The sequence below is a fragment of the Saccopteryx bilineata genome, chromosome 11, assembly GCF_036850765.1.
Source record: "Saccopteryx bilineata isolate mSacBil1 chromosome 11, mSacBil1_pri_phased_curated, whole genome shotgun sequence".
NCBI classification, from domain to species: domain Eukaryota; kingdom Metazoa; phylum Chordata; class Mammalia; order Chiroptera; family Emballonuridae; genus Saccopteryx; species Saccopteryx bilineata.
In genome coordinates this window covers 41,398,733-41,426,457 of record NC_089500.1, presented here as the reverse complement: position 1 = coordinate 41,426,457, position 27,725 = coordinate 41,398,733, and the positions used below count along the sequence as shown (strand labels likewise).

General features: G+C 36.3%; 1 protein-coding gene across 2 annotated transcripts in view; it reads left to right on the top strand.

The window, feature by feature from the left end:
* Positions 1-27,725, top strand: part of TAF4B (TATA-box binding protein associated factor 4b) — a 133,290-nt gene that overhangs the window by 91,390 nt on the left and 14,175 nt on the right. Inside the window, exon 14 of one of the 2 annotated variants that reach the window (XM_066247025.1) lies at positions 17,286-17,396. In XM_066247025.1, the coding sequence (XP_066103122.1) occupies positions 17,286-17,396 (111 nt within the window). Of the gene's footprint in view, positions 1-17,285; positions 17,400-27,725 lie in introns of both variants that reach the window. The other variant, XM_066247024.1, reaches the window with a different exon arrangement.

Below are 27,725 nucleotides of genomic sequence, written 5' to 3'. Positions count from 1 at the left end.
GCACTCGGCTCCTGGGTGCCAGCAGCAGCAGGTTATTTATGAATGTTTTAAAGGCCCTTATTGTTTGGATTAATGTAGGAGCTGAGGCAAAACAAATGGAAATATAGCAAGAATCTTAAAATCAACGTGGTGTGTTTTTATTAAAATAGAGAAGGGAAAGACGTGAGCCCTGGACGGAAGGGTTTCTGGATTGGGATGAAGAGAACTGGAAAGGGAGAACATTAAAAGGAATTGAAACCAGCAGCATTTCATTTCAACAACAGAAAACTTCTTATACTCATTTCTTTCCAGTGGAAAATTTATCTGAAAATATTATCTCAGAAAGAAAATAATATGAGAACTGTACCTAAGCCTGTTTCAGAAAGCTTGGTCTGATGATAGATTATTTGGGGATGGACAACTATTGCTCCAAGTCATGGGTGTCCCTCTTTGTTCTAACTAACGGCTGATAAGATGCTTATGCACTTCTAATTGTATCCCCTTTTTAGAAAATATATATCATAAAGCTTATCCTTAAAGATTTTATCCCGTCTGTTCCTCCTTCATAAACATCTGAATCTTAAATTTTCCTTTGGGTTTGTATGGGATGGTTGTTTGTTTGGTTGGTTTTTTTCTTTAATGCTGTATATAATTATTCCCTGAGGGATGAATAGTAGATGGACAGCATTTAAAAAAAAATTGTAAGAGTAAATGTGAAAAATAATACCTCTCTTAATGAGAACAGATGGTACCAAACCTGTTTTTTTCCTCTCCCTTGCACCTCTATTTCTTATTTTCTAGCAAAGTTAAATGAACTCAATATAATTTCTTTTTAAAATATTTTGAAAGTTTTCTAATTGCTTCATATCTTATATCCTCTTGATTAAAAAGAGAATCCAATACACAGGCCCTGTTCCAAGAATAGAGCCACTCTGTATTAGTTGCAAATGTTTGATAAAAGTAAAATATCGTCGTTTTGTCATCCCTTGATCCCTCAAGCTCTTAATAACTTTAATGTTCTAAGGGCCTGTAATTTAGACTCAAATACATGGGGATACCATCTTTTGTTTAGTTGCAAAAATCACTGACCCTGTCTTAATATAAGGTTCAATTGTTCTCTTGTGTGGTAATTTGTAAATTATCATTTGGTATTGCTAATTGTTACCACGCTAGTATAAAGTATAAGGCTTAGTTTGTGATTTTGAGGGGAAGTGTTTCTGTTCAATTGAGAAAGCACAGATTTCTTACAGTTGCATGATTTAAAGCTGCTTTTCTTTTCCTACTATCTACCATGCTGGTCATATAAATAGATTGATGACAGTATTTTATGAATACAGAACTCTGAAGAACTGTTTAAAGAAGTTATAGGCTTTATTGTTGCTAGGAAATATTTCAGCAATGTTTTCAATGTATATATTAAGTCACAACTTGAATACCCTTCACACATAATTTTATAATCCATGTTTGCTTTCATCTGTTAAAGACTCGAGTTTTGATCCTGATCATTTTCCTTGCGGGTTTTCTTCTCTATAATACAGATTTAGAGGATATTCATTTCTTTGCATTCTGGATGTAAGGACCAACCGTTAAATTGGGCCAGTTTTTATATCTAACAATTTCCTTCCAATATTTTTATTCTGATTTGGCACTAAAAAATAGGTCTGCCCTTGGGTTTGCCTCCGGCGTAGTCTCAATCCATCGAAGTAGCTCCTGCTGTATACTGTTCTCATTGACCTGACAGGTTATCTGTCTATTTGAAAACCTTATTGTTGTCCATGTGTGGATCCTTGTAATTCAAACATTTTAGTTGTAACTTTGGGGTTTTTTGCCTGAAAAAAATGCTGTATGTGTTCTCTTCATTGTCACTTTATATTTTAAATACAGACACTTTAAAATTTTGATTAAATTTTTTTTCTAGATACCTTTCCTAAAATGCAAATACTGACATTCTTCCATTTCACCCTCTATTTGAGAAAGGTTTTAAATAGATTACTAATTGCCAGATTCTGATTTCAAAAAAGCAGATGCGTCTTGGTTAAATGCAGCTACAGACTTGTCTGAAATGTGTGTTGTGTGTCCCAGATTACCATCCAGCCCTCAGTGTTTTCCTTTCTTACCATACCATCCAGAATTCTGCAGAGCCAGCCATCTGACCTTGGAGTTCAAACATCTTGATTCTTCACATTTGTTACATATATCGCGACCTTATTTCCTTTTGAGTATTTTCTGCTTGGAAATGTGAGTTGAGTACATCTGTGCAGAGTAAGACAGAATTTGTTCGCTTTCTTTTTAACAGTTCCTAGAATTCCCACTTTCATTTATTATCAGACAATAGAAGAAAGAAAAGGGAATGCAAGACAAGTGCTTGCTGACACTAGCTTCACAGTGCAACCTGTAGAAACTGGCAAAAGAATTAGTGAATGATTAATGCATAACAGATGAGAGAACATGTACCCTGAAGTATTTAGGATTTTTGTTTATAGAAAATATAGAATATAAAAACTCTAAGTAATGCAGTCTTCCATAAAGCATTATTGTACAAGGAAAAAAGATAATAGGCCTTATTACTGATTAGAAAAATGTATGATTTAGCTGTGAAAAAGGCAAGGGATAGTTTTAGAGCAAAATTTTAAGAAGATATAGAATTAGTGGGACATGGCATATAATGCTGTTAAATTAGAGCAATTTATATTTAAACTTTATGCTAGTGCTATATGAGCTAAAACTCATGAAACACTGGATAGGGCAAAATAAAAGTTGTCATTAAGAGCACTTTTTAGCAATCAGATTAATTCAGTAGGAAGAAGACATTCTTAAAATGACTGTAAAGAACGTGTATGCATAGCAGAGAAACAGATGCTAATGTTTCAAAGCACTGCTCATCTAGGAAAGTGGTTCTTAAACTGGCATGTGTGGAGTAATCTGACGGGTTTGTTCAAAACACAGATTGCTAGGCCCTACCCCCAGGATTTATGATATAATAGTCTGGCTGAGGCTTGAGAATTTGCATGTACAACAAATTGCCAAGTGATTCTGCTGTTGTTGCTGGTCTAGAGATCACACTTAAGAACCATTGGTCTTGGGAGGAGAAAGAAAGGGGGCCTTTAAAATCTATCACTTAATTTTCTCATAGAAGGTTGAACAAAATACTGTGATGTAGGTATTCTGAGAATTGGCATATTGAACTGGCACAGTTCAGTTACCATCAACTGCCATTTCAGTAGGTGCTCTCTTGGAACCAGCAAAGCTACACCAGGATTTTGTTTTTAATGGATATTTTCATAAGAGAGCTTTAATGGCTGTATCTCTTGATAGGCATACCTTACCTAGAAAAGATATATTTTATTTGGCTCTTCATCAAAAGGTTACCTGCATCTTTCATTTTGAAGTACAGGATCTGTGTGTCTTGAGACTTACTACCCTTTTGGTAGAAGAGGTGCATATTATTTTAAAAATAGCATTGCCTGGCTAGTGGTGGGGCAGTGGATAAAGTGTTATCCTGGAATGCTGAGGTTGCTGGTTTGAAACCCTGGGCTTGCCCAGTCAAGGCACATACGACAAGCAAGCAATGAACAACTATAGTGAAGCAACTATGAGCTGATACTTCTTCCTCCATCCCCTCTGTAAAATCAATAAGTAAAATCTTAAACAAAAAATAAATAGCATTGAAATATAAGTCAGGAGTTTTGGATTCTCAATTCAGTTTGCCATTATCTAGATATCATTTCAAGGAAGTTAAACATCTTTGAAATTACCTCAGTTATCTTGTATTTTTAACAGTCCGACCAGGAGGTGGCACAGGTTCGAAATCCTATGGTCGCCCACTTGAGCTGAGCGCAGGGTCACTGACTTGAGCATGGGATCTTGGACATGACTCCATGGTTGCTGGCTTGAAGCTCAAGGTTGCTGGCTTGAGTCAAAGGTCGTTGGCTTCAGCAAAGGGTCACTTACTCTGCTGTAGAAAACCCTTGTTAAGGCACATATGAGAAAACAATCAATGAACTGCTAAGGTGCCGCCACGAAGATTTGATGCTTCTCCTTTCTCTCTTCTGCCTGTTTGTCCCTATCTGTTCCTCTCTGTCTCTGTCTTTCTCACTAAAAAAATAAAAAAAGAATGTTAACAATACATGCTCTGCTTGTGTTACATAGCTGTCATAATTTAAATAAAGATGAGGTGTAAGAGGAAAACCAGTAGCCTAAACACAAGTGTGAGATTGACCATGGATATGTTAGGGTTATTATTGTTCCAGAGGACTAGAAAGAGATTGAAAAGGAGCCTGACCATTGGTGATGCAATGGATAGAGTTTCGACCTGGGATGCTGAGGTTCCAGGTTTGAAATCCTAAGGTTGCCGTTTTGAGAGTTAGGGTCACTGGTTTGAGCCTAAGGTTGCTGGCTTGAGCAAGGGGTCATTGGCTCAACTGGAGCACCCCACCCCACCCCACCCCCTGTCAAGGCACAAATGAGAAGCAAACAGTGAATAACTAAAATGATACAACTACGAGTTGGTGCTTCTCATCTCTCTCCTTTCCCTTTTGTCTGTTTCTCTCCTGCTTGCTTAAAAAGAAAAAAAAAGGATTGAGAAGGAGAAAGAATGTAATGGTGAGAACTGTGAAAAAGAAGTTCTATAGTCTAATGTGAATACAGCACAACATACTTTTTTAAGCAACACATAAATCAAGTGTTATGTTTAAGTGCAAGGGAGAAAGTGTCTAGTTGAGCTTACATGGAATATGCTATTTTCCTGACAGGGATGGATTAGAAAAGCTGACTAGCAAAGCATCAGAGTATATGTTTTAAATTCCAAGAATCTCAGGTGTTCTGCACAGTGTCCTGATAGCATAAAATAGCCTTATTGGTTGGGAAAATAAAATAATCAAACCTTGTACTGTTTGATTTGGTAGAATGCCTGCTTAATAATTGTGTTTTGAGAGTTTGAAAAGGATCCTGTGTTTATATTGTAGTGTCCTTGAATTTTGGATGAGGGGACAGTGATTCTTTTTTGATAACTTGCTTTTTTGGTTTCTTTGGTTTAAGATTCCTCTGTTAATAGGGCTTGTTATAGTGTTGGTGGTTATCTTCTGTAGTATAATATTTTGGGATTTACTGTTGCTTTCTCTAGTAAATTGTAGTAATTCAAAAGTGATTATAAGCATTGTTGATATTTTAGTTTGGTTAATCTTTCCAAAGTTTATTTACAATTCTATTAAGATGTTAATTAAAAAAAATCTTTTGTTTGTTGGTATGTGTTCATTATTATCTCAGGATACACTTTAATTTTGCAATCCAGATAGGACATCATTCTTAATTCTTTGCTAAATTCCAAACCTGGTAGTATACTTTATTTCTTTTATTCCTGTTTGGTAGAATTAGCTATTTTTCATTACTACTAATGTATTTACTGTTGGATCATACACATACTCCTTGAGGGAGATGTTAACTCACTACTCAACTCTTTGTTTTGCTTACACCTTATAACTTTCCAAAAGAAGCAAAAGCAGATGAAAACGACACCACATCATATTTTTGGATCATGTATTATGAAGGACAGCTCTGCTGTTGTCTTTTGCAGTTTTAGTGCCTGCATTTTTTTTATATCTTGCTTTCCTTAAACATTGAAAAGAAACATTTTTGGATTTCCCATACTGTCAGTGTCATAATTGTCTAAATAATTTAGTTCTTCCTGTTAATATGTCTTTATCTGTTGAGAATTGGCTATATGACACTTGGTTTATTAATCTTGATCAAGCTCCTCTGCTTCTGCCAATGCTTTTGGTTGCTGTTTTCATTAATTTTCATGTTTTTCAATATATTTTCTTCTTTGAAAACTGTTTAACATCAAGAAGTACCTCTATTGAACCTTCCCTCTGAGAGTATGTGTGATCTTTAAGGTAATCTCTTAGTGTGTTTTGGGTCTTGATTAAAGTCAGTGCTGTCATGGTTAAAAATGAACAGACAAGTACTAAACACCAGGGATGAAATAATCTTTTGCTCTATTGTGCTCTAGGGCATTGACTTAAATTTTATGGGACCTCTACTTGATGTCAGAGATACTGTGATAAATGAAATACAGGTTTTTGCCTTTGTCATTAGCCATAAAGGAAGGAGTGAATATTCTCTCAAAAAAGAATTTGCCAAAAAAAAAAGAATTTGCCAAGCATATTAGGAACAAGGTGTGTGTTGCTAGTATAGATGAGCAAACAAGCTAAAGTTTTATTAATCAAAGTCTAGTTGGAATAGTACATTATAGGAACCTGTTAGAAAAACAGGCTGGATGAAGCTGAGGATTGAATCAGCGAGTTAGAGGACAAGATAAACGAAGGCATGGAAACAGAGTAGCAAAAAGAAAAGAGACTCAAAAAATCTGAGGAAACTCTAAGAGAGTTCTGTGACAACATGAAGAGAAATAACATCTGCATCATAGGGGTTCCTGAAGAAGAAGAGAAAGAACAAGGGATAGAGACTTGTTCAATCAAATCATAGCTGAAAACGTCCCTAAACTGATGCAGGAAAGTCACACAAGTTCAAGAAACACAGAGAATTTCATTAAAGAGAAACCCAAAGAAATCCACATCCCAAGACATATCATAATTAGAATACCAAAGCTAAGAGATAAAGAGAAAATATTAAAAGCTGCTAGAAAAAAAAAGACTATCACCTACAAAAGAGCCCCCATAAGGATGACATTTAACTTCTCAACAGAAACACTTGAGGCCAGAGGGGAATGGCAAGAAATATTCAGAGTAATGCAGAACAAGAGCCTACAACCAAGACTACTTTATCCAGCAAGGCTATTATTTAAAATAGAAGGAGAAATAAAAAGCTGTTTAAAATAGAAGGAGAAATAAAAAGCTTCCTAGACAAAAAAAGATCAGGAATTCATTACAGCCAAACCAATGTTACAAGAAATATTAAGAGCCTCTTGTAAACAGATCAAAGGGGGAAAAGAATATAGCAAAAGAGGAATACAGCTTTAAAGAATAAAATAGCAATAAACAACTACATATCAATAATAACCTTAAATGTAAATGGATTAAATGATCCAATCAAAAGACATAGGGTAGCTGCATGGATAAGAAAACAGAACCCATACATATGCTGTCTAGAAGAGACACACCTTAAAACAGAAGATGCACAGCCTGCCCTGTGGTGGCACAGTGGATAAAACGTCGACCTGGAAATGCTGAGGTTGCCGGTTTGAAACCCTGAGCTTGCCTGGTCAAGGCACATATGGGAGTTGATGCTTCCAGCTCCTCCCTACCTTCTCTCTCTGTCTCTCCTCTCTCTCTCCCTCTCTGTCTCTCTCTCTCCCTTTCTCTCTCCTCTCTAAAATGAATTAAAAAAATTTTTTTTAAATCTTTAAAAGAAAAAAAACCAGAAGATGCACATAATCTGAAGGTAAAAAGATGGAAAAAAATATTTCTTGCAAATGGAAATGAAAAAAAAAAAACTGAGGTAGCAATACTTATATCAGACAAAATGGACTTTAAAACAAAGGCTATAGTAAGAGATAAAGAAAGTCACCTCATAATGAAAGGGAGCAATTCAACAGGAAGATATAACCATTATAAATATCTACACCCCTAATATAGGAGCACCTAAATATGTAAAGTAGACTTTGATGGATATAAAGGGCACGGTCAACAGCAATACTGTAATAGTAGGGAATTTCATTACCCCACTAACATCACTAGATAGATCCTCAAGAAAGAAAATTAACAAAGAAACAGCAGACTTAAAGGACACACTAGATCAACTCAATTTGATATCTCAGAACCTTTCACCCTAAAGCAGCAGAATATACATTCTTTTCAAGTGCTTATGGTACATTCTCTAGGATAGACCACATGTTAGGGCACAAAAGCGGTCTCAACAAATTTGAGAAGATTGAAATCATATCAAGCATTTTCTCTGATTACAATGGCATGAAACCAGAAATCAAACACAATAGAAAAACTGAAAAATACTCAAACATTTGGATACTAAATAGCATGATATTAAATAACGAATGGGTTAACAATAAGATCAAAGAAGAAATTTAAATATTCCTAGAAACAAATGATAATGAGCAGACAACAACTCAAAATGTATGGGACACAGCAAAAGCAGTACTGAGAGGGAAGTTCATAGCACTACAGGCATAACTTAAAAAGCTGGAAAAAGCTCAGATAAACAAGTAACCTGCATCTAAAAGAACTAGAAAAAGAACAGCAAGTAAAGCCCAGAGGTAGTAGAAGGGAGGAAATAGTAAAGATCAGAGTGGAAATAAGTGACATAGTGGCTAAAGAAACAATTCAGAGGATCAGTGAAACCAAGAGCTGGTGCTTTGAAAGGGTAAACAAGATCTATAAACCTTTAACCAGACTCACCAAGAAAAAGAGAGAGAAGACTTAAATAAATAAAATTAGAAATGAGAGTGGAGAAATAACAACTGACACAATAGAAAAACAAAATATTGTAAGAAAATACTATGAAGAACTGTATGCCAAAAAATTAAACAACCTAGGTGAAATTTACAAATTCCTTGAAACATATAATCTTTCAAAAATCAATCTGGAAGAATCAGAAAACCTAAACAGACCAATTACAACAAATGAGATAGAAACAGTTATCAAAAAACTCCCAACAAACAAAAACCCTGGGCCAGATGGCTTCACTGGTGAATTCTACCAAAGATTTAAAGAAGAACTAACTGCTGTCATTCTCAAGCTACTTCAAAAAATTCAAGAGGTAGGAACACTTCCAAGCTCCTTTTATGAGGCAAGCATTATTCTGATTACAAAACCAGGCAAAGGCAACACAAAGAAAGAAAATTATAGGCCAATTTCCCCCATGAATTTAGATGCTAAAATCCTCAACAAAATATTAGCAAACCAGATCCAGCAATACATGAAAAAAAATCATAAATCATGATCGAGTGGGATTTATTCTGGGGAGGCAAGGATGGTACAATATTTGTAAATCAATCAATGTGATTCATCAGATAAACAAAAGGAAAGAGAAAAACCACATGAGAATTTCAATAGATGCAGAAAAAGCATCTGATAAAATCCAGCACCCATTCATGATCAAAACTCTCAGCAAAATGGGAATACAGGGAACATACCACACCATGATAAAGGCCATCTATGAAAAACCCATAGCCAATATCATAATTAATGGGCAAAAATTCAAAGCAATCCCCTTAAGATCAGGAACAAGACAGGGATGCCCCCTTTCACCACTCTTGTTCAACATAGTTCTGGAAGTTCTAGCCACAGCAATCAGACAATAAGAAGAAATAAAAGGCATCCAAATTGGAAAAGAAGAAGTAAAACTATCATTATTTGTAGATGATATGATACTGTATATAGAAAACCCTAAAGTCTCAGTCAAAAAACCCTGGAGGCCCTGGCCTGTTGGCTCAATGGTAGAGCATCGGCCTGGTGTACAGGAGTCTTGGGTTCGATTCCTGGCCAGGGCACACAGGAGAAGTGCCCATCTGCTTCTCCACCCCCCCTCCTTTCTCTCTGTCTCTCTCTTACCCTCCCACAGCCAAGGCACCATTGGAGCAAAGTTGGCCTGGGCGCTGAGGAGGGCTCCATTGCCTCTGCCTCAGGAGCTAGAATGGCCCTGGTTGCAACAGAGCAACACCCCAGATGCGCAGAGCATTGCCCCCTGGTGGGCATGCCTGGTGGATCCCGGTCGGTCACGTGCGGGAGTCTGTCTGACTGCCTCTCCGTTTCCAACTTTAGAAAAATGCAAAAAAAACAAAAACAAAAAAACTACTGGACCTGATACATGAATTCAGCAAGGTGGCAGAATCAGAAATCAGAGGCATTTTTATACACCAACAATGAACTGTCATAAAGAGAAAATAAGGAAACAATCCCCTTCACTATAGCAACAACAACAACAAAAATAACTACCTAGGAGTAAATTTAACCAAGGAGGTTAAAGACTTGTACTTCAAAAATTAAAAAACATTGATAAAAGAAATCAAGTTAGATACAAACAAGTTGAAGCATATATCGTGCTCATGCTTAGGAACAATAAACATCAAAATGTCTATACTACCCAAAGCAATTTATAAATTCAATGCAATACCAATTAAAATACCAATGACATACTTAAAAATATAGAACACATATCCAAAAATTTATATGGAACCAAAAATGAACACGAATAGCTTCAGCAATCTTGAAAAAGAAGAGTAAATAAAGTGGGATATATCACACTTCCTGATATCAAGTTATACTTCAAGGCCATTGTACTCAAAACAGCTTGGTACTGGCATAAGAACAGGCATATAGATCATTGGAACAGAACAGAGAACCCAGAAATAAACCTGCATCTTTATGGACAATTGATATTTGACAAAGGAGGTAAGAGCATACAATGGAGTAAAAACAGTCTCTTTAACAAATGATGTTGGGAAAATTGGACAGCTACCTGCAAAAAAAGAAACTAGACAACCAACTTACACCAGTCACAAAAATAAACTCAAAATGGATAAAAGACTTAAATGTAAGTCGTTAAACCATAGGCATCTTAGAAAAAAACATAGGCAGTAAGCTCTACGACATCTCTCGCAGCAGTATATTTGCAGATTTATCTCCTCAGGCAAGTGAAATAAAAGATGGTAAACAGATGGGACTATATCAAACTAAAAAGCTTTTGTACAGCTAAAGATAATATGAACAGAATAAAAAGACAAACCACACAATGGGAGAACATATTTGACAATACATCTGATGAGAGGTTAATAACCAAAATTTCTAAAGAACTTGTAAAACTCAACACCAGGAAGACAAACATTCCAATCAAAAAATGGGCACAAGAAATGAATAAACACTTCTCCAAAGAGGATATACAGATGGCCAATAGACAGATGAAAAAATGTTCAACATCACTAACCATTAGAGAAATGCAAATTAAAACCACAATGAAAAACCACCTCACACAGTCAGAATGGTGCTCATCAACAAAACAACACACGATAGGTGCTGGCAAGGATGTGGAGAAAGGGGAACCCTCCTGCACTGCTGGTGGGAATGCAGACTGGTGCAGCCACTGTGGAAAACAGTATGGAGATTCCTCAAAAAATTAGAAATGGAACTGCCCTTTGACCCAGCCATCCCACTAATAGGAATATATCCCAAGGACACCATGTCACTGATTGAAAAAAAGAAATGCACCCCCATGTTTATGGCAGCATTATTTATTATAGCGAAGATCTGGAAACAGCCCAAGTGTTCATCAGTGGACGAGTGGATTAAAAAGCAGTGGTACATATATACTATGGAATACTATGGGGCCATGAAAAAGAAGGAAATATTACCTTTTGTATCAATGTGGATGGACCTGGAAATTATTATGTTAAGTGAAATAAGCCAGGCAGAGAAAGAAAAATATCATACGACCTCATTTGAGGAATACAAGGAAGAGTGTGAACTGAGGAATAGAATTAATCATTAAGGGAAGGGGGGAGGGAGCTGCTAGGATGGGGGGAAGAAATATGTTGAGGGGAATACGGGTGAGGTGGGATGCAATCGGGGCAACACTATAATCTATATAAATACCATAAATTAAATTTAAAAAAAAAAGATTGTAGAAAGGGAAGAGATCAGAAAAGCAACCCCTTTATCATTTTTTTTAAACTCCTAGGCCTACTCTTGAGCTACATATTCGTCACATGTATGATTTTAATCAGCATACCTAAGACTTTAAGAACTGAACCAAGCCCGACCAGGCAGTGACGCAGTGGATATAGATCATTGACATAGGATGTTGAGGTCCCAGTTTCGAAACCCTGAGGTTGTCAGCTTGAGCATGGGGTCACTGTTTTGAGCGTAGGATCATAGACATGACCCCATGGTCACTGGCTTAAACCCAAGATCACTGATTCAGCTGGAGCCCCCCAGTAAAGGTACTTATGAAAAATCAATCATTGAACAACTAAAGTGCTGCGACTATGAGTTGATGCATCTCATCTTTCTCCCTGCCTCCCTCCCTATCTCTCTCTTAAAAAAAAAAAAACCAAAAAAAGATATTACTGCTAGTTGCTCAACTGTCTACTTAGTGCTACACATTTGGGACAGATCCAAATACCATGGAAAAGATTTTGAAAACTGACCTGATGTTGGAATTAAGTCAATTGGAACTTTGTGGCCTATACCTAACTGACCTGTTTTGCATGCTAAAACAAAAGTATATACATTCGGCCCTGGCCGGCTGGCTCAGCGGTAGAGCGTCGGCCTGGCGTGTGGGGGACCCGGGTTCGATTCCCGGCCAGGGCACACAGGAGAAGTGCCCATTTGCTTCTCCACCCCCCACCCTCCTTCCTCTCTGTCTCTCTCTTCCCCTCCCGCAGCCGAGGCTCCATTGGAGCAAAGATGGCCCGGACTCTGGGGATGGCTCCTTGGCCTCTGCCCCAGGCGTTAGAGTGGCTCTGGTCGCGGCAGAGCGACGCCCCGGAGGGGCAGAGCATCGCCCCCTGGTGGGCGTGCCGGGTGGATCCCGGTCGGGCGCATGCGGGAGTCTGTCTGACTGTCTCTCCCTGTTTCCAGCTTCAGAAAAATACAAAAAAAAAAAAAAGTATATACATTCTCAAGGAGTTAAAGAAGGCCCAGAGTCTCATAACATAATATTCAAAATATTCAGGATATGATCCAAAATTACTTGGCTTGAATAACCAGGAGCATTTCAACTTCCATGGGAAGAAATGTCACAGATGTTGTAACTCCAAAGATATTACAGATGTTAGAGTTATCTGACAAATACTTTAAAGTAAGTAGTTACTATAAAAATGCTCCAAGAAGCAATTGAAAACACTCTTGAAATGATTGGAAAAAATAAAAGTCCCAGCAAAAAAGTAAAAGATATAAAGAATAAAGTTTCAAAATGGAAATTTTATAACTGAAAGTGACAACCAACATAAAATACTCCCTGTATGGGTTGGATATCAGGGGAAAAAACAGAAGAGACAGTTAACTTGCAAGATGTAGAAATAAGATTTATCTAATTTGAAAATTAGAGAGGAAAACAGACTAAAAGCACACAATGGAGCTTTAGAGATCTGCAGGACAGTGACCAAAAGTTGGACATTTTGGTTTTAGAAATCTCAGAAGAAATAAAGAATGAGATGCTAAAATGTTTTGTGAAAAATAACTGCTAAACTCCCTACACCCTAATTTAGAGAAATACATAAACCTTTCAGAAGCTCACTGAAACCCCAAACAGAATAATCACAAGAAACTATTGCCCAGTCACATCATAATCAATTTCAGAAAATAAAAATAGAAAATATTTTGAGATTAGCTTCAGAGAAGGACACTTTTTTAGCAGTTGAACAATAATTCAAATGACTATAGATTTCCTGTCAGATACCGTAGAGACTATGTTTCATTGAGTTGTACACTTGAAACCTGTATGGTTTTGTGAACAGGTGCCATCCCAATAACTTCAATTAATTTAAAAAAGAAGAAGAGGAAACAATGAAGAATAGAAGGAAGTAGCAAAATATTTTTGAAGTCCCTGGAAGAAAAAAACTGTCAACCAACCCAGAATTCTATATTCAGTAAAAGTGTCCTGCAGAATAGAGATGAAATAAAGACATTCTCAATGAAAGGAACATGAATAGAATGTTGCCAGTCAACCTGCTTTAAAACAATAGCTTAACAAAGTACTTCGGCCTGACCAGGCGGTAACGCAGTCGGTAGAGCGTCGGACTGGGTGATGGAGGAGGACCCAGGTTCAAAACCCTGAGATCACTGGCTGGAGCGTGGGCTCATCCGGTTTGAGCACAGCTCAGCAGCTTGAGCCCAAGGTCGCTGACTCTAGCAAGGGGTCACTCCATTTGCTGTAGCCCCCTGCCCCACATCAAGGCACATATGAGAGAGCAATCAATGAACAAACTAAGGTGCCACAATGAAGAATTGATGTTTCTCATCTCTCTTCCTTCCTGTTTGTGTGTGTGTGTGTCTGTCTCTCTCTCTCAAAAAAAAATTAAAATAAAATAAAACTACAAAAAACTTCAGAATAAAGTGAAATGATTCCAAAGGAAAACTTTAAATATCAGGAGTAAAAAACAAGCAACAGAAATGGTATTATAGACTATTCTGTCTTTGAGTTTTAAAAATGTTTAATTGAAAGCAAAATTATAACATTGTCAGGAATTTTCAATGTATGTATACTGCTCACAAAAATTAGGTGATATTTCAAAATGAATACAAAGCTATAAAATATCCCCTAAATTTTGTGAGCAGTATATATGTAGCATATCAAAGAACTATAACAGTGTGGAGAGTAAAAGGACATACATGTGAGTAACATGTCTGTTCCACGACGTGGTAAAATATTCTATGTAGACTGAAATCGAAAGTATATATATTATAATCTCTAGAGCCATGATTAAACTTAAAAAAACTATATAGACATAAAAATATATAGATAAATTAGAGTGAAATACTAAAAATGTTTAAATAACCTCAAACAAGTAAGAAATGTAAAACAGAAGAAAAATAAATAATATAATGATAAATCTAAATTAAAACATACCTAAATCATTATATTTGAGTGTACATGGTCTAAATATGCCAATTAAAAGATGAAGATGGTCAGAATGGATTAAAAAACTGACTCAATTATTATCTGTCTATAAGAAACTCACTTCAGATGTTATGATGTAGGTAGGTTAGTTAAAGTACAAGGATGAGGGAACACATTTGGAAAGAAGAAAGTTCTCAAATCAATATTCTAAGCTTTTACTTTAGGAAACTGGAAAAAGAAGAGCAATAGACACCTAAAGAAAGCAGGAAGAAGGAAATAAACATTAAAAGCAGAAATCAGTGACTTTGAAAACAGGAGGAAAGAAATAAAATTAAAGGAACCACAGCTTGTTCTTTGGTCAACAAAATTGATAAATCTCCAGAAAGACTAGCAGAGAAAACTAAAATGTAAGATCACTGACTAATATCAGGAAGAAAAAGATGGGAAATCATGACAGACCCTGCAGATGTCAAAAAGGGTAAAAAGAGATTATAGTGAACAACTCTTTGCAAGTAGTTTGACAACTTAGATGAAATTACCAAATTCTTGAAAAGCATAAGTTATCAAAAATTGGCCAAGATTGAAGTAGAGAGCCTCAGTAGTTCTGTAATCATCATTATTATTATTATTATTGTAAGGTATTTTTCCCTGCCGAGAAGGAAGGAAGAGGGCTCAGAGCCACAAAGTGTGGAATAATAAACAGCTTTATTGAGTACAGAGCGCACACCCCGCCCAGCAAGGTTCCCTGGCCCGAGGAAAGATGGAGGCCAGAGAAGTTGCACGGATTAAACCGTGTGGGAGATATTTAAAGGGTCCCTCTAGGGAAGTGGAGTTACTATGACGCGGTGAAATTTCACTGGCTGGCAGACGATCGCTTTTTTCCAAATGGTTCCTGGGAAGCTTCCTTTGGCGGGCTTGATTGTGGGCGGTCCTAGCCAAAGTGGGCGGGTCTGAGTTCTCCACATGACTATCCCTCTATCCACCGACCTTACAATTATTATTATTATTATTATTTAATAGTGAGAGAGAAAGGGACAGACAGGAAGGGAGAGATTAGAAGCATCAATTCTTCATTAAGGCATCTTAGTTTTTCATTAATTGCTTTCTCATATGTGCCCTGACCAGGGGGCTCCAGCAGACCGAGTGATCCCTTGCTCAAGCCAGCGACCTTTGGGCTCAAGCTGGTGACCATGGGGTCATGTCTGTGATCCCACACTCAAGCCAGTGACCCAATGCTCAAGCAGGATGAGCCCGCACTCAAACAGGTGACCTCAGGGTTTCAAACCTGAGTCCTCTGCATCCCAGGCCAATGCTCTATCCATTGTGCTACCACCTGGTCAGGCTGTAATTATTAAATAAATTGAATTTATAGTTAAAACCTTCCAATAAAGAAATCTCCAGGTACAGATTGTTTTACTTAGTAAATTCTTACCAGTTTAAAAGGAGGATTACTGCCCTGTAATTTGTGGAATAAAAAGTGGTTCTTAATTAATTTTCTTTAGTTAAATGTTTTCTGCTTTACTTAAGATAGGTTTATTCTTTATTATTGTCTAAAATCATCTTTACTTTGTATCTCCTTGAAACTGTTTCATCATACACTATTTTCTATTTTCATTTTGCTTTTTAAACAAATATGTTAAAGGTTTGGTTAGTGTTCCTTTAAAAATATATAGTTCAGTACCTACCTACATACTAAAAATTTATATCCTGTACATTTGGTCATTCTAGGTTAGGTATGATGAAAGTTATACAGTAAAACTGCTAATTCACTTAATTTTTGGCATGAAGATAAATATAGAGTAAATCCATGGGACGGTGTGCTGTAGTGAAAAGGTTGTGATGAGAACACATGGTTCTAAGTTCTGGTTCTCCCACTTAGTATTTGTGTGGCAGTTATGAAGTTTTCTAACTTCTTATAGCCTCACTGCCTCTTAAGTTTTAAAAAAAAGATAAAAAAATATATATGTATAATTTTCATATTATAACAATTCATATGTCTGCCTCTTTCAGTGGGGTTATGTGAATTAAATGAGTTAAGTTTTAGTGAAGTGCTTTTATAAATCATACAGCATAAAACTGTTTCCTATAAAATACAAAAACTTTTATTTTTTTTTGAGTAATTTTCTTTTAATCTAAAAAGGTTGTCTAGTTTGGCCAATAACTCTAATTTACTGATCAATTTATTCTTCAGGCATTACCTGTGCTTTAAACTAAGACATTACCATATTTCCCCATATATAAGTGCACTTTGGGGGGAAATTTGGGGTCTTAAAACTGGGTGCGTCTTATACAGTGGTTGTAGATTATTTTTACTGGCATTTCCCACTTTTTTGTACTTGTTTTTGTGCTCATTGTTGAAGACAGTGATTCATCATCAGACACAGATGAGGATAAGAGAATGGATGGGAGTTTTGACAGTGATGAGGAATTGTATAAATTTTATGATGAATAAAACTTGAGTTTAATAACTTTATGTAATACTTTTTTTTTTTCTAATTTTACGGGCCCCTAAATTAAGGTGCATCTTATACATGGGAGTGTCTTATACATGGGGAAATATGGTAGTTCTAGATGCCTTTCTTGTCTTTTTTGTTGTATTCTATACTTCTTCCTTACCTAAATCCTGCCTCTTCAATTTCGAGATTCAGTACTGTTGGAGTAAATGAATCTGGATATGATGTGCCCTTGGCTGTCAGGAGAATTTAATATTTATTTTACACTGTAGCTCTGACCATAACTTTGTGTAAACATTGCTTTTTTTTTATTCCATCTTCTAGTTACAGCAGTTGGAGCTCGCACAGATACAACAAAGAGATGCTAACCTCACAGCCCTTGCTGCGATTGGGCCAAGGAAGAAGAGACCACTGGAATCTGGGCCTGGAAGCGAGGTAGTAGTGTAATGTTTGTTATTTTATTTTTCATGTTTTAAGAAAGCAAGCCAAAAGGAAGCAAAGACATGCAAATAGTTTGCCCTGCCTTGAACACTACTGCTGCCAAATGTTTATGAAAATTCCCTTTTGCCTATTTCATAAAAGCTTAATTTTTGTCAGATTTTTAAGGTTTGTATTGCCTTGAACTTGATTCTTTCTCATTACTTATTTTATCCTTCCCCCTACACCCCATCTCTATAGTCATACTGAGTCTCACAATCTCAATTTTTTATTTATGTGCATTCTTTCTAGTGGTCTTATGTAATCCTCTCTCCCCTCTGTGGATCTAAATCCAGCTTTATTAAGATCAACTCTCACCTAATCAGGTGGTGGCACAGTGGATAGATCATCAGCCTGGGACACTGAGAATCCAGGTTCGAAACCCTGAGGTTGCTGGCTTGAGTGTGGGATCATAGACATGATCATCCTATAGTTGCTGGCTTGAACCCAAAAGTCCCTGGCTTAAGCAAGGAGTCACTGACTCGGCTGGAGCACTCCGCCCCCAAGCACATTTGAGAAGCAATCATTGGACAACTAAAGTGATGCAACAAGTTGATGCTTCTCATCTCCCTCCCCCTCTCTCTCTCAAAGAAAAAAAATTCTGCCATCTTATTTCTTCCATGAACCCCGACTACTCTTTCTTTACTGACATACATAGTGTTTGCATAGCATTAATTGTTCGGTTTCTTGTTTTTTTCTTTTGTGCCTATTTTTTTCTTTTGTGAAGTTTTAAAGCTCCTGAGCAAGACTATAATCCTTTTTTTTCTGTATTGCCCACAAAACCTGTGTGTGTGTGTGTATTCAGTAATTATTAATTGTGTAACGCCCAGGAAGGACCTTCCTTATATCTTTAGAGCAATTATTTGATATAATGTTAGGTTTGCCGATGGATGATCAGGCCTGAGGTAGAGGTACAGTTAGAGCCCTGAGATAGGGTCAGCAATGAAGAGCCACACCTTATCTCAGGGGTCCCCAAACTTTTTACACAAGAGGCCAGTTCACTGTCCCTGAGACCGTTGGGGGCCGGACTATAAAAAAAACTGAACAAATCCCTATGCACACTGCACATATCTTATTTTAAGTAAAAAACAAAACAGGAACAAATACAATATTTAAAATAAAGAACAAGTAAATTTAAGTCAACAAACTGACCAGTATTTCAATGGGAACTATGGGCCTACTTTTGGCTAATGAGATGGTCAATGTCTGGTTCCATATTTGTCACTGTTAGCTGTAACTAGTGATATGATGCGCTTCCGGAGCCGTGAGGCTGCATCCCGCGTCACCGGAAGTAGTACTGTACTTGAGCGACAACGCGCCTTGCAGCGCCACCACATACAGTACTCCAGGAGCACGGGATGCATCCACTGACCACCAATGAAAGAGGTGCCCCTTCTAGAAGTGCCGCAGGGCCAGATAAATGGCCTCAGGGGGCCACATGCGTAGTTTGGGGACCCCTGCCTTATCTGTTGCTCTATAAGATTAAAGTGAGCATTGACTCTCAACATTGACAGTTCTTAAATGAATGACAGTCATTTCAGTAGAGAAAGGACTTTAAAAGTCTAGTTGTTTTTACTATAAATATAATGAATGCAGTGTGTTCACATGCAAGAAAAATTTATAATATAAAAACATTTGAAAAAATAAATATTTACTCCTCACAGATTTCTAGTCTTCCATACCCTGCCCAGTTGTAACCACTGTTAGGGTTTTCGTGTAACCTTAAAGAAACTTTTTATGAATGAGGCATGTATCTCATGTGCACTCAAAAATCCATGTTTGATTTTGTTTTTATTTAAATGTGCTCAAACTATCCCTATTGTTCTGCTCTTGAGATTTTCCCCCCTTTCCATAATCTCCTTCACACAATTTATTTCCAGTCAGCCCCACATGTCCACAGGGCTTACATCCTCATATTCAACCAACCACAGAAGAAAAATATTTGGAAAAATGTCACATTGTTGCTGATGTGTATTATGTAGTTAGGCCTGTGAAGGTTCAGTTCCTACTACTGAACAGATACAGACTTTTTTTCTTGTGTTTATTCTCTAAACAATACATTGTACAACTGTTTACATATAACATTTACATTGCATTAGATGTCATAAGCAATGTAGAGATTATTAAAGTATGTGTAGAGATTAGTATATGGGAGGATGTGTGTAGGTGTTGTGCAAATACTGTGCCATTCTCTGTAAGGGACATGAGCATCAATCTATGAGGATTGTGTAATCCATCATCATGGATACAAGGGACAACTGTACTGTATGTAGATAAATATAATTTATCTGATCAGTCCTCTAATGGGCATTTAGGTTATTTCCATGTTTTTGCTTTTATTGGCTCAGAGAATAGTACCCTTATACCTACATTGTTGTGTGCTTGTCCACATAACCGCAGGCTGAATTCCTAGAAATGGAATTTCTGGGTTAAGGGGTATGCATAACAGGAAGAACTCTGTAAAAATTCAAACATACACAAAGAAGGAGAGCAAAGTATAATAAATTTCTGTATATCCTCCACCCCATTACAACTGCTATCAATGTATGCCTAATCTTATTATTTTTTTTTGCCTAATCTTATTTCATTTCTATCCATACCAACTTTCTCAGGTCAATTTTTTACTTCTCAGGTTATTTTAAAGTTAATCCTAGGCTCAGTATTATTTTATTTGTAAATATTATCTGTTGCTTTTGATTTTTGATGAATATTTTTAAATTACCTCCTGAATAAGTTGTGTTAGTTTTTATATCCCATTTGTGTCTATTGTCTTACACTCTCATTAGCCCTGAGGATTATCTTTGCCATCTCTGCTTAAAAATGTAGTTTTTAATAGTATATTTGCATTATGAGTAAAATCGAACATTTTTTAATATGTATATTGGCACTTTCAATTGACCTTTCCCTCACTGAGTTCTAGTTTTTTAATTGATTAAGAAAATGTAGCACTCATACCCTTCTACTTGTCTTTTTGGGCATTATTTATCTAAAGGTCTTTTATTTTCCACCCTGGCCAGGTAGGTTAGTGGATAAAGCATCGTCCCAGCAGCTAAAATCACAGGTTCAATCTCAGGGCACGTACAAGAAACTGTGATTACACAACTATTGAGAAAACTGATTAGAATAATGAGTCGAAACTTCTTTCTCTCTCTCAAATCAATGAAAAAATTGAAAAATAAATGAAAGTCTTTATTTTCCTTTCAAAAAAATTCAGTCTTGTTTATTTTGGGGGGGATTTTATTGTATGTATGTCTGTATGTATGTTTTTGTTTAATTATTTTTGTGTGTGTGTGTGACAGAGGGACAGATAGGGACAGACAGGATGTGAGAGAGATGAGAAGCGTCAGTTCTTCGTTGTGGCTCCTTAGTTGTTCATTGATTGCTTTCTCATATGTGCCTTGATGGGGGTGGGGGTGGCGGTGGGGCTACAGCAGAGCAAGTGACCCCTTGCTTAAGCCGGTAACCTTGAAGCCAGCAACCTTGGCTTCAAGCCGGTGACCTCGTGGTTTCGAACCTGAGTCCTCTGCATTCCAGTCCAATGCTCTTTCCACTGTGCCACCACCTGGTCAGGATGGGCTTTTATTGTATTTAAAAAGCCTTTCTTTTTCTTTTTTAAATTGAGATATAATTCACATATACAACATTATATTAATTTTAGGTATACAACAATGATTTGATATACTATGTATATATTATGAAATGATCACTACAATAAGTGTAGTTAACATTCATCACCACATATAGTTAAATTTATTTTCTTTTGATGAGAACTTTTAAGATTTACTCTTCTACCAACTTTGAAATGCATAATATAGTATTAACTATATTTTTCATTCTGTACATTACATCCCTAGGATTTACTTATTTTATAACTGGAAGTTTGTACCTTTTTTTTTTTTACAGAGACAGAGAGATAGTCAGAGAGAGGGATAGATAGGGACAGACAAGAACAGAGAGAGATGAGAAGCATCAATCATCAGTTTTTCATTGCGACACCTTAGTTCATTGATTGCTCTCTCATATGTGCCTTGACCACGGGCCTTCAGCAGACCAAGTAACCCCTTGCTCGAGCCAGCGACCTTGGGTCCAAGCTGGTGAGCTTTTGCTCAAACCACATGAGCCCGCGCTCAAGCTGGTGATCTCGGGGTCTCGAACCTGAGTCTTCACACCCCAGTCCGACGCTCTATACACTGCGCCACCGCCTGGTCAGGCTGTACCTTTCTTAATGAGAATTATGTAAATACTTCCTTCATTTTACCTTTTAAATAGAAATATTTTATTTGTTTACAATTTCTTTTAAATGAGCATTGACATAGAGATTTAGCTTTTATTCATTCCCCCTCAATCTACCCCAGTCTAACAGATTGTCCCAACACTATTTACTCAGTAGTTCTTCACTGATTTGAAATACCACTGGCATCACACACAGTTTTGTATTGAATACAAATTCCCATATATATTTGAATCTGTTTCTGTAAATTCTGAGCCAGTGCTATCTAATAGAACTTTCTTTGATGAAAATGTTCCTTGTCTGCACTCTCCTGAATACAATTGAACTGTGGCTCTGTGATTGAGGAAATAAAGTTTTAATATAAAAAAAACTAATGTGAATTTTACTAGTCACATGTGGCTAGTAGCTACTATATAAGTGCAGCAGGGCTACTTTATTGATATATATCTATTTATGGCTATTTGTGTATTAGTACCAATTTTTTTTTACTACCTTAACATTTTTTAAAAGTACATTCACATTTTCATGCAACGTATCTCCATAACTTTTTCATCTTGCTAAACAACTCCCCGTTTTCCCCTTCCCCAGTCCCTGGTAACCACAATTCTACTTTGATTCTATGAATTTAACTACTTAGAGGCCTCATGTAAATGGAATCATACAGTATTTGATTTTTGTAATTGGTTCATTTCACTTTGCACAGGGTCCTCAAGATTCCAAATCTTAATATGATGTATTTAAAAATGTGGTTAAGACTAGGCTAGTAGAGAGTTTTTTATGTTTCTTCTCTGGCACAGGACAACCGGCTGTACTTTATTTCTAGTCTATTTGTATATAAATGTGTGTAAATGTTTTATTAGAACTGAGGCATACTATGTCATCATTAAGCATATTCCTGTAAATACGGCCTACTTAGCGTACAATTTTCTTTTGGGGCAAGAATAGTTATTTGTAATATTTTTAATTCACAAAGTTATTTATAATATTACGACTCCTTTGAGAAAGAGCTACAGTGATGTCTTTAAGTTCCTGTTCTACTTTTCTATTATGGTAGCATTATTCAACAAATTCTGTTAAATAGTCATTTGTGGGGAAGGTTGTAGCATGTTGAATAAGTACCTGTTCTTTGCACCCAGATCTGGGTTTGGTTCTTCTCTCTCTTAAGTTTTGTAACCTTTGACAAGTTTCTTTAAACGCTATACCTCAATTATCTCTATCTGGAAAATGGGTATAATACCTGCCTTAAAATGTTTTAAGGACTGGATTATGTGAAGTGTTTCATTAGTTTCTGGCCTAATTACTATTATTATCATCATAGTAATAGCTCCATTATTTTAGCTTTTAGTACTATTCTATAGGTAATATTAATGATTCATATTGAATTTCAAATGTTATACATTAATCTGGGCGAGAGCTTCGCTTCTCTGTCTCATTTGAATTCATCGCAAATTTTAGAAACATTAAACATTTTCTTTTTTTTTTTTTTTTTTTTTTTGTATTTTTTTCCTGAAGCTAGAAACGGGGAGAGACAGTCAGACTCCCGCATGCGCCCCCAACCAGGATCCACCCGGCACGCCCACCAGAGGCGAAACTCTGCCCACCAGGGGGCGATGCTCTGCCCCTCCGGGGCGTTGCTCTGCTGCAACCAGAGCCACTCTAGCGCCTGGGGCAGAGGCCAAGGAGCCATCCCCAGCGCTCGGGCCATCTTTGCTCCAATGGAGTCTTGGCTGCGGGAGGGGAAGAAAGAGACAGAGAGGAAGGAAGGGGGTGGGGGGTGGAGAAGCAAATGGGCGCTTCTCCTATGTGCCCTGGCCGGGAATCGAACCCGGGTCCCCCGCACGCCAGGCCGACACTCTACCGCTGAGCCAACCGGCCAGGGCTCGTTAAACATTTTCTAGTTTATTATTATATTGTATGGTTTTTTGTTGATTGTATATTTGAATCTAAGAAAGTCCATGGGGTAGGGGATGTGGGGGTAGAGGAGAGAAGTGTACGATTTTAAAACAGTAATAAAAATCAGTTTATATCATTTACCAGCATCAAAATGAAAAATTATTTTCAAATTTCAAGCCATGTCTTCTAACTAGGCTGTAAATATACTGAATTGTCTGTTTGCTTGATGCTTCTTCTGTTTTAAGAATTTAGGCATTTGTATTTTCCTTTGTATTTTTTGGACTTTAAACTTAGATAATTGTCAGACTTTCACTGTATTATTCAACAAGTAATGCCACCCTGAATTTAAAACATCCATTTTTTTTAACAAATTGGTGACATTATAGTACAGCCCTTATTTTGAAATTAGCAGGAGACTACTGTCTTTTTTGTTAATATTTTATTCATGGTGTTGTAACTTTAAAGACAATTTTCTTTTAAAATATGGGAAACTGGAGAGAATCCTGTTTTATGCTTTTTCGGTGTTTATTAAGAATACTGCTTTAATAAAAAGAATATTGCTGATTTATTTGCCCATTCAATAACTTAAATTGCACTAGTCAGGATTGTTAAAAGCCTTTATTCCCACATTTTATTCCCTCTGAAATAACACAAAAATGATGTGTGAAACCATTTGTATTTTTAATATTCTTTTTAGACCTTGGAAATCAAGGCTTTACTTTTTTGTTGTTGTTGTTGTTCTTTCTTTATAAATGGGATATTGAAATCTTACCTTTTTAATTTAAATATTCTGAAATAAGCATATTATTCCAGAGGGAAGAGAGGTAGAGCTTAGTTCTTTAAAGAGTAACTCTTTAATTCAAATGTTGGGGTTTTTTTCTACTGAAGGAGAGCTTTCAGTTTGGACGTTTGAATAGCATGATGGTGATTTTTAAAATTGTAAAATTTAGAAAATTAAGCTTAACCTTTAGCATTCATAGATTACCATTCTTCTATGTGATGAATCAACATTAGGTTGGAGAAATTAGTTTAGATTTATCCTTTAGTGTTGAATTTTTTTTTTTCTGTTATCTAAAACAAAGCAAAACTACCTCTTAAAAAGATTTTCTATTTGTACAATTTATCTATTATACTGGCCTCTTACAGAATTCCATTTGATATTCTCAGAAATCTTGGTAAAGGCAAAGAGCATCAGCTATTATCTTCTTGTGATATCCTGGCAAAAAGCAACAAGTACCAATTATTTTATTTAACCAAATATTTTTACAGCCTATTGACTTTAGCAGAGAAAAATAGTTAAAATTTACTACTTGGAAGTACTTGAATTTTTCCTTAGTTTACGGCTGTGGTTTGAAGTTTATACATTTATATATTTTTATATATGTATTTAGTTAGTTTTAAAATTAATTTTGCTATAGAAATACTTAGAATAAATTAGAGCCTACTTTAAAATTTAAAGTATTTACAAGTATGTATTGTATATGTATATTGCTTAGGTGATGTGTTTGGGGTCCTTTGGAATGTTAAGACACTAATAACTTCCTGTATTAATTTTAGATTTTTGGATTAGAAAGCATCTTTTTTTCCCTGTTAGCAATACATTCCAATAGTTTCTACAACTTTTTAATAATTCAACATTTATAACAGTATTTCTTTACTTTTGTTGAATAGGTCTAAACAATTATATCATTCTACATAAAAGTGATTTTTTAGAGCTAAGACAGTACAAATTTTGAATGTGAGCATACTATTTTACTTTTAGTGCTTTTTGTTTTGCTTTGTTTTTGTTTTTTTAGGTTTTTAAATTCATTTTGAGAGAGAAAGAGAGAGAAGGGGGGGAGGAACACAACTCTCATTTGTGCCTTGACCAGGAAGGCCCAAGGTTTTGAATATCACCACAGGTCAAGTGTGCTTTTTTTTTTTAATCACATATAAACGAGTCCTCCTGAGAACATTTAATCAATTGGCTTGAAAATACTGGTACTTCTATAAAAATTAAAGTGGTTACCATACCAAATCGCTACATGGTACTTAAAGTATTTGTGTTCTAGTTTGTTATACTGCTTAAAATAGTGTTTATTTGCTAACCGAAATGAATAAATTGCCATGTGGGTAATTATATGTACTTTCTATATCGAACTGGTTAGAGTGCTCTCTTGTATAATTCTAACTCTTGTGGGTAAAAGGAATAAAGGGCTTTGATGAAACTTTGCTTAGCGATAAATGATAAAATTTGATTGAAAAAATTAATTCTGGCCTGACCAGGTGGTGGCGCAGTGGATAGAGCATTGAACTGGGACACCAAGGACCCGGGTTTGAAATCTGAGGTCACAGGGCTGAGCACAGGGCCGCTGGCTTGAGTGTGGGATCATAGCCATGACCCCATGGTCGCTGGCTTGAGCCCCAAGGTTGCTGGCTTGAGCAAAGGTTCACTCGTTTTGCTGTTAGCACCGCCCCCATCAAGGCACGTAAGAGGAAGCAGTCAATGAACAACTAAGGTGCCTCAATGAAGAATTGATGCTTCTCATCTCTCTCCCTTCCTGTCTGTCTGTGTCCCTATCTGTCCCTCTCTCTGTCACACATACAAAAAAATAATCAATTCTGATTTCAGACAAATGTATTTTTTCCACAGTAAAATTTGAATTCAGAGATAGGTGTCAGATACTGATAACAGTTTTGTTTTCTCTTCCCACAGTTAAGTGTCCATTCTTAAAATGCATTTCTTCTTTATTAAACTTTCTAACTTGTGTTGACTTGAAAAATAAGGCATGGGGGGTCATTCATGTAGATATTTATTTTTAAACCAAGCATTCTTTACATATTATTAACCAGGCAAATATTTAGATATAATCAATAACCTGTTTCTACTACAGAACCCTAAATCTAGATTTCTAGCCATTTACATTTGATGTTCTCACTATCAGATTAATAATAGAAGTTATCACATTGCTATATATTTTTTTAGCAGACTTAATGAATGTAGGGGAAAGAAGATGAGAAGGACCGTGTTTGAACACCATGTTAAGTTCCACTGTCAAGGATAGTTTATGCCGTAGCTTACAGAAGAGTGATTGCCTGGGAAAGAGATGAACTTTTGAAAAATTCTTTGCCACAAATACTATTCCTCAGCAATTTGCTGTAGATACTGTTAGAACTTTTTGTATAATCCTTAAGGTCTTTTTAATGTCTCTTTAGTAACTACCTATTGTAGCATCTTATATTTACCTTTAGCTTTGAATTGATGTTTACGTCATTAGAGTAGTGTGTTTTATTTGGGGGGGGTTATGTAGGCAGAGGGAAGGAAGTTTTCAGAAAGTTACGGGCAAACAAAATCAGGATAAAGAAATGATGATGCTAGAAAGGAAACAAGAGTTTTAAGAATTCTCCCGTATTTTTTTGTTATTATTTGGTATGTCTGAGAGCCTTAAAAACAAAACAAAAACAACATGGTTCTATTCTTTTAGACACCTGGTCCTCTGAAGGACAGAGCACGTCATTAGGGCTTTGTACATTTTAGATGTAAGATACCTCAAGGTTCAAAAATTCACTTCATAAATATTTTTACACCAGGTATACAACTTTAAAAATTGTGTAGGAGCCTGACCTGTGGTGGTGCAGTGGATAAAGCGTCGACCTGGAAATGCTGAGGTCACTGGTTTGAAACCCTGGGCTTGCCTGGTCAAGGCACATATGGGAGTTGATGCTTCCAGCTCCTCCCCCCTTCTCTCTCTCTGTCTCTCTCTCCTCTCTCTCCCTCTGTCTCCTCTCTAAAAAAATGAATTAAAAAAAATTGTGTAGGAAAAAAGGTTCTTTTGAGGAAATAAACTGAACTTATTTGAAGAAAATCAAGCTATTGATCAATCAGTGCTAAGACAGTGCAAAATTAATAAAATGCATTGTGTTTTGAAAAAAATTTCTTGAGCTTTGTTATAGAATAAGTATGTGATAGGGCTTATGATAGCAAAGAAAAAATTTTATTAATTGGCAGAGTTATGTTGAGTTCTCACTATTTTGAAAATATTAATTTGATTCTTATGAAAAAGAAAAAAATTATCTATAGTCACTTTCATAGACAGCCAGAAATTACCTAGACATTCCATTAATTTGAACATAATTTGAGAAAAAAATTAATCTGTTGAAGTTAATGGCACATTCTCTCCCTA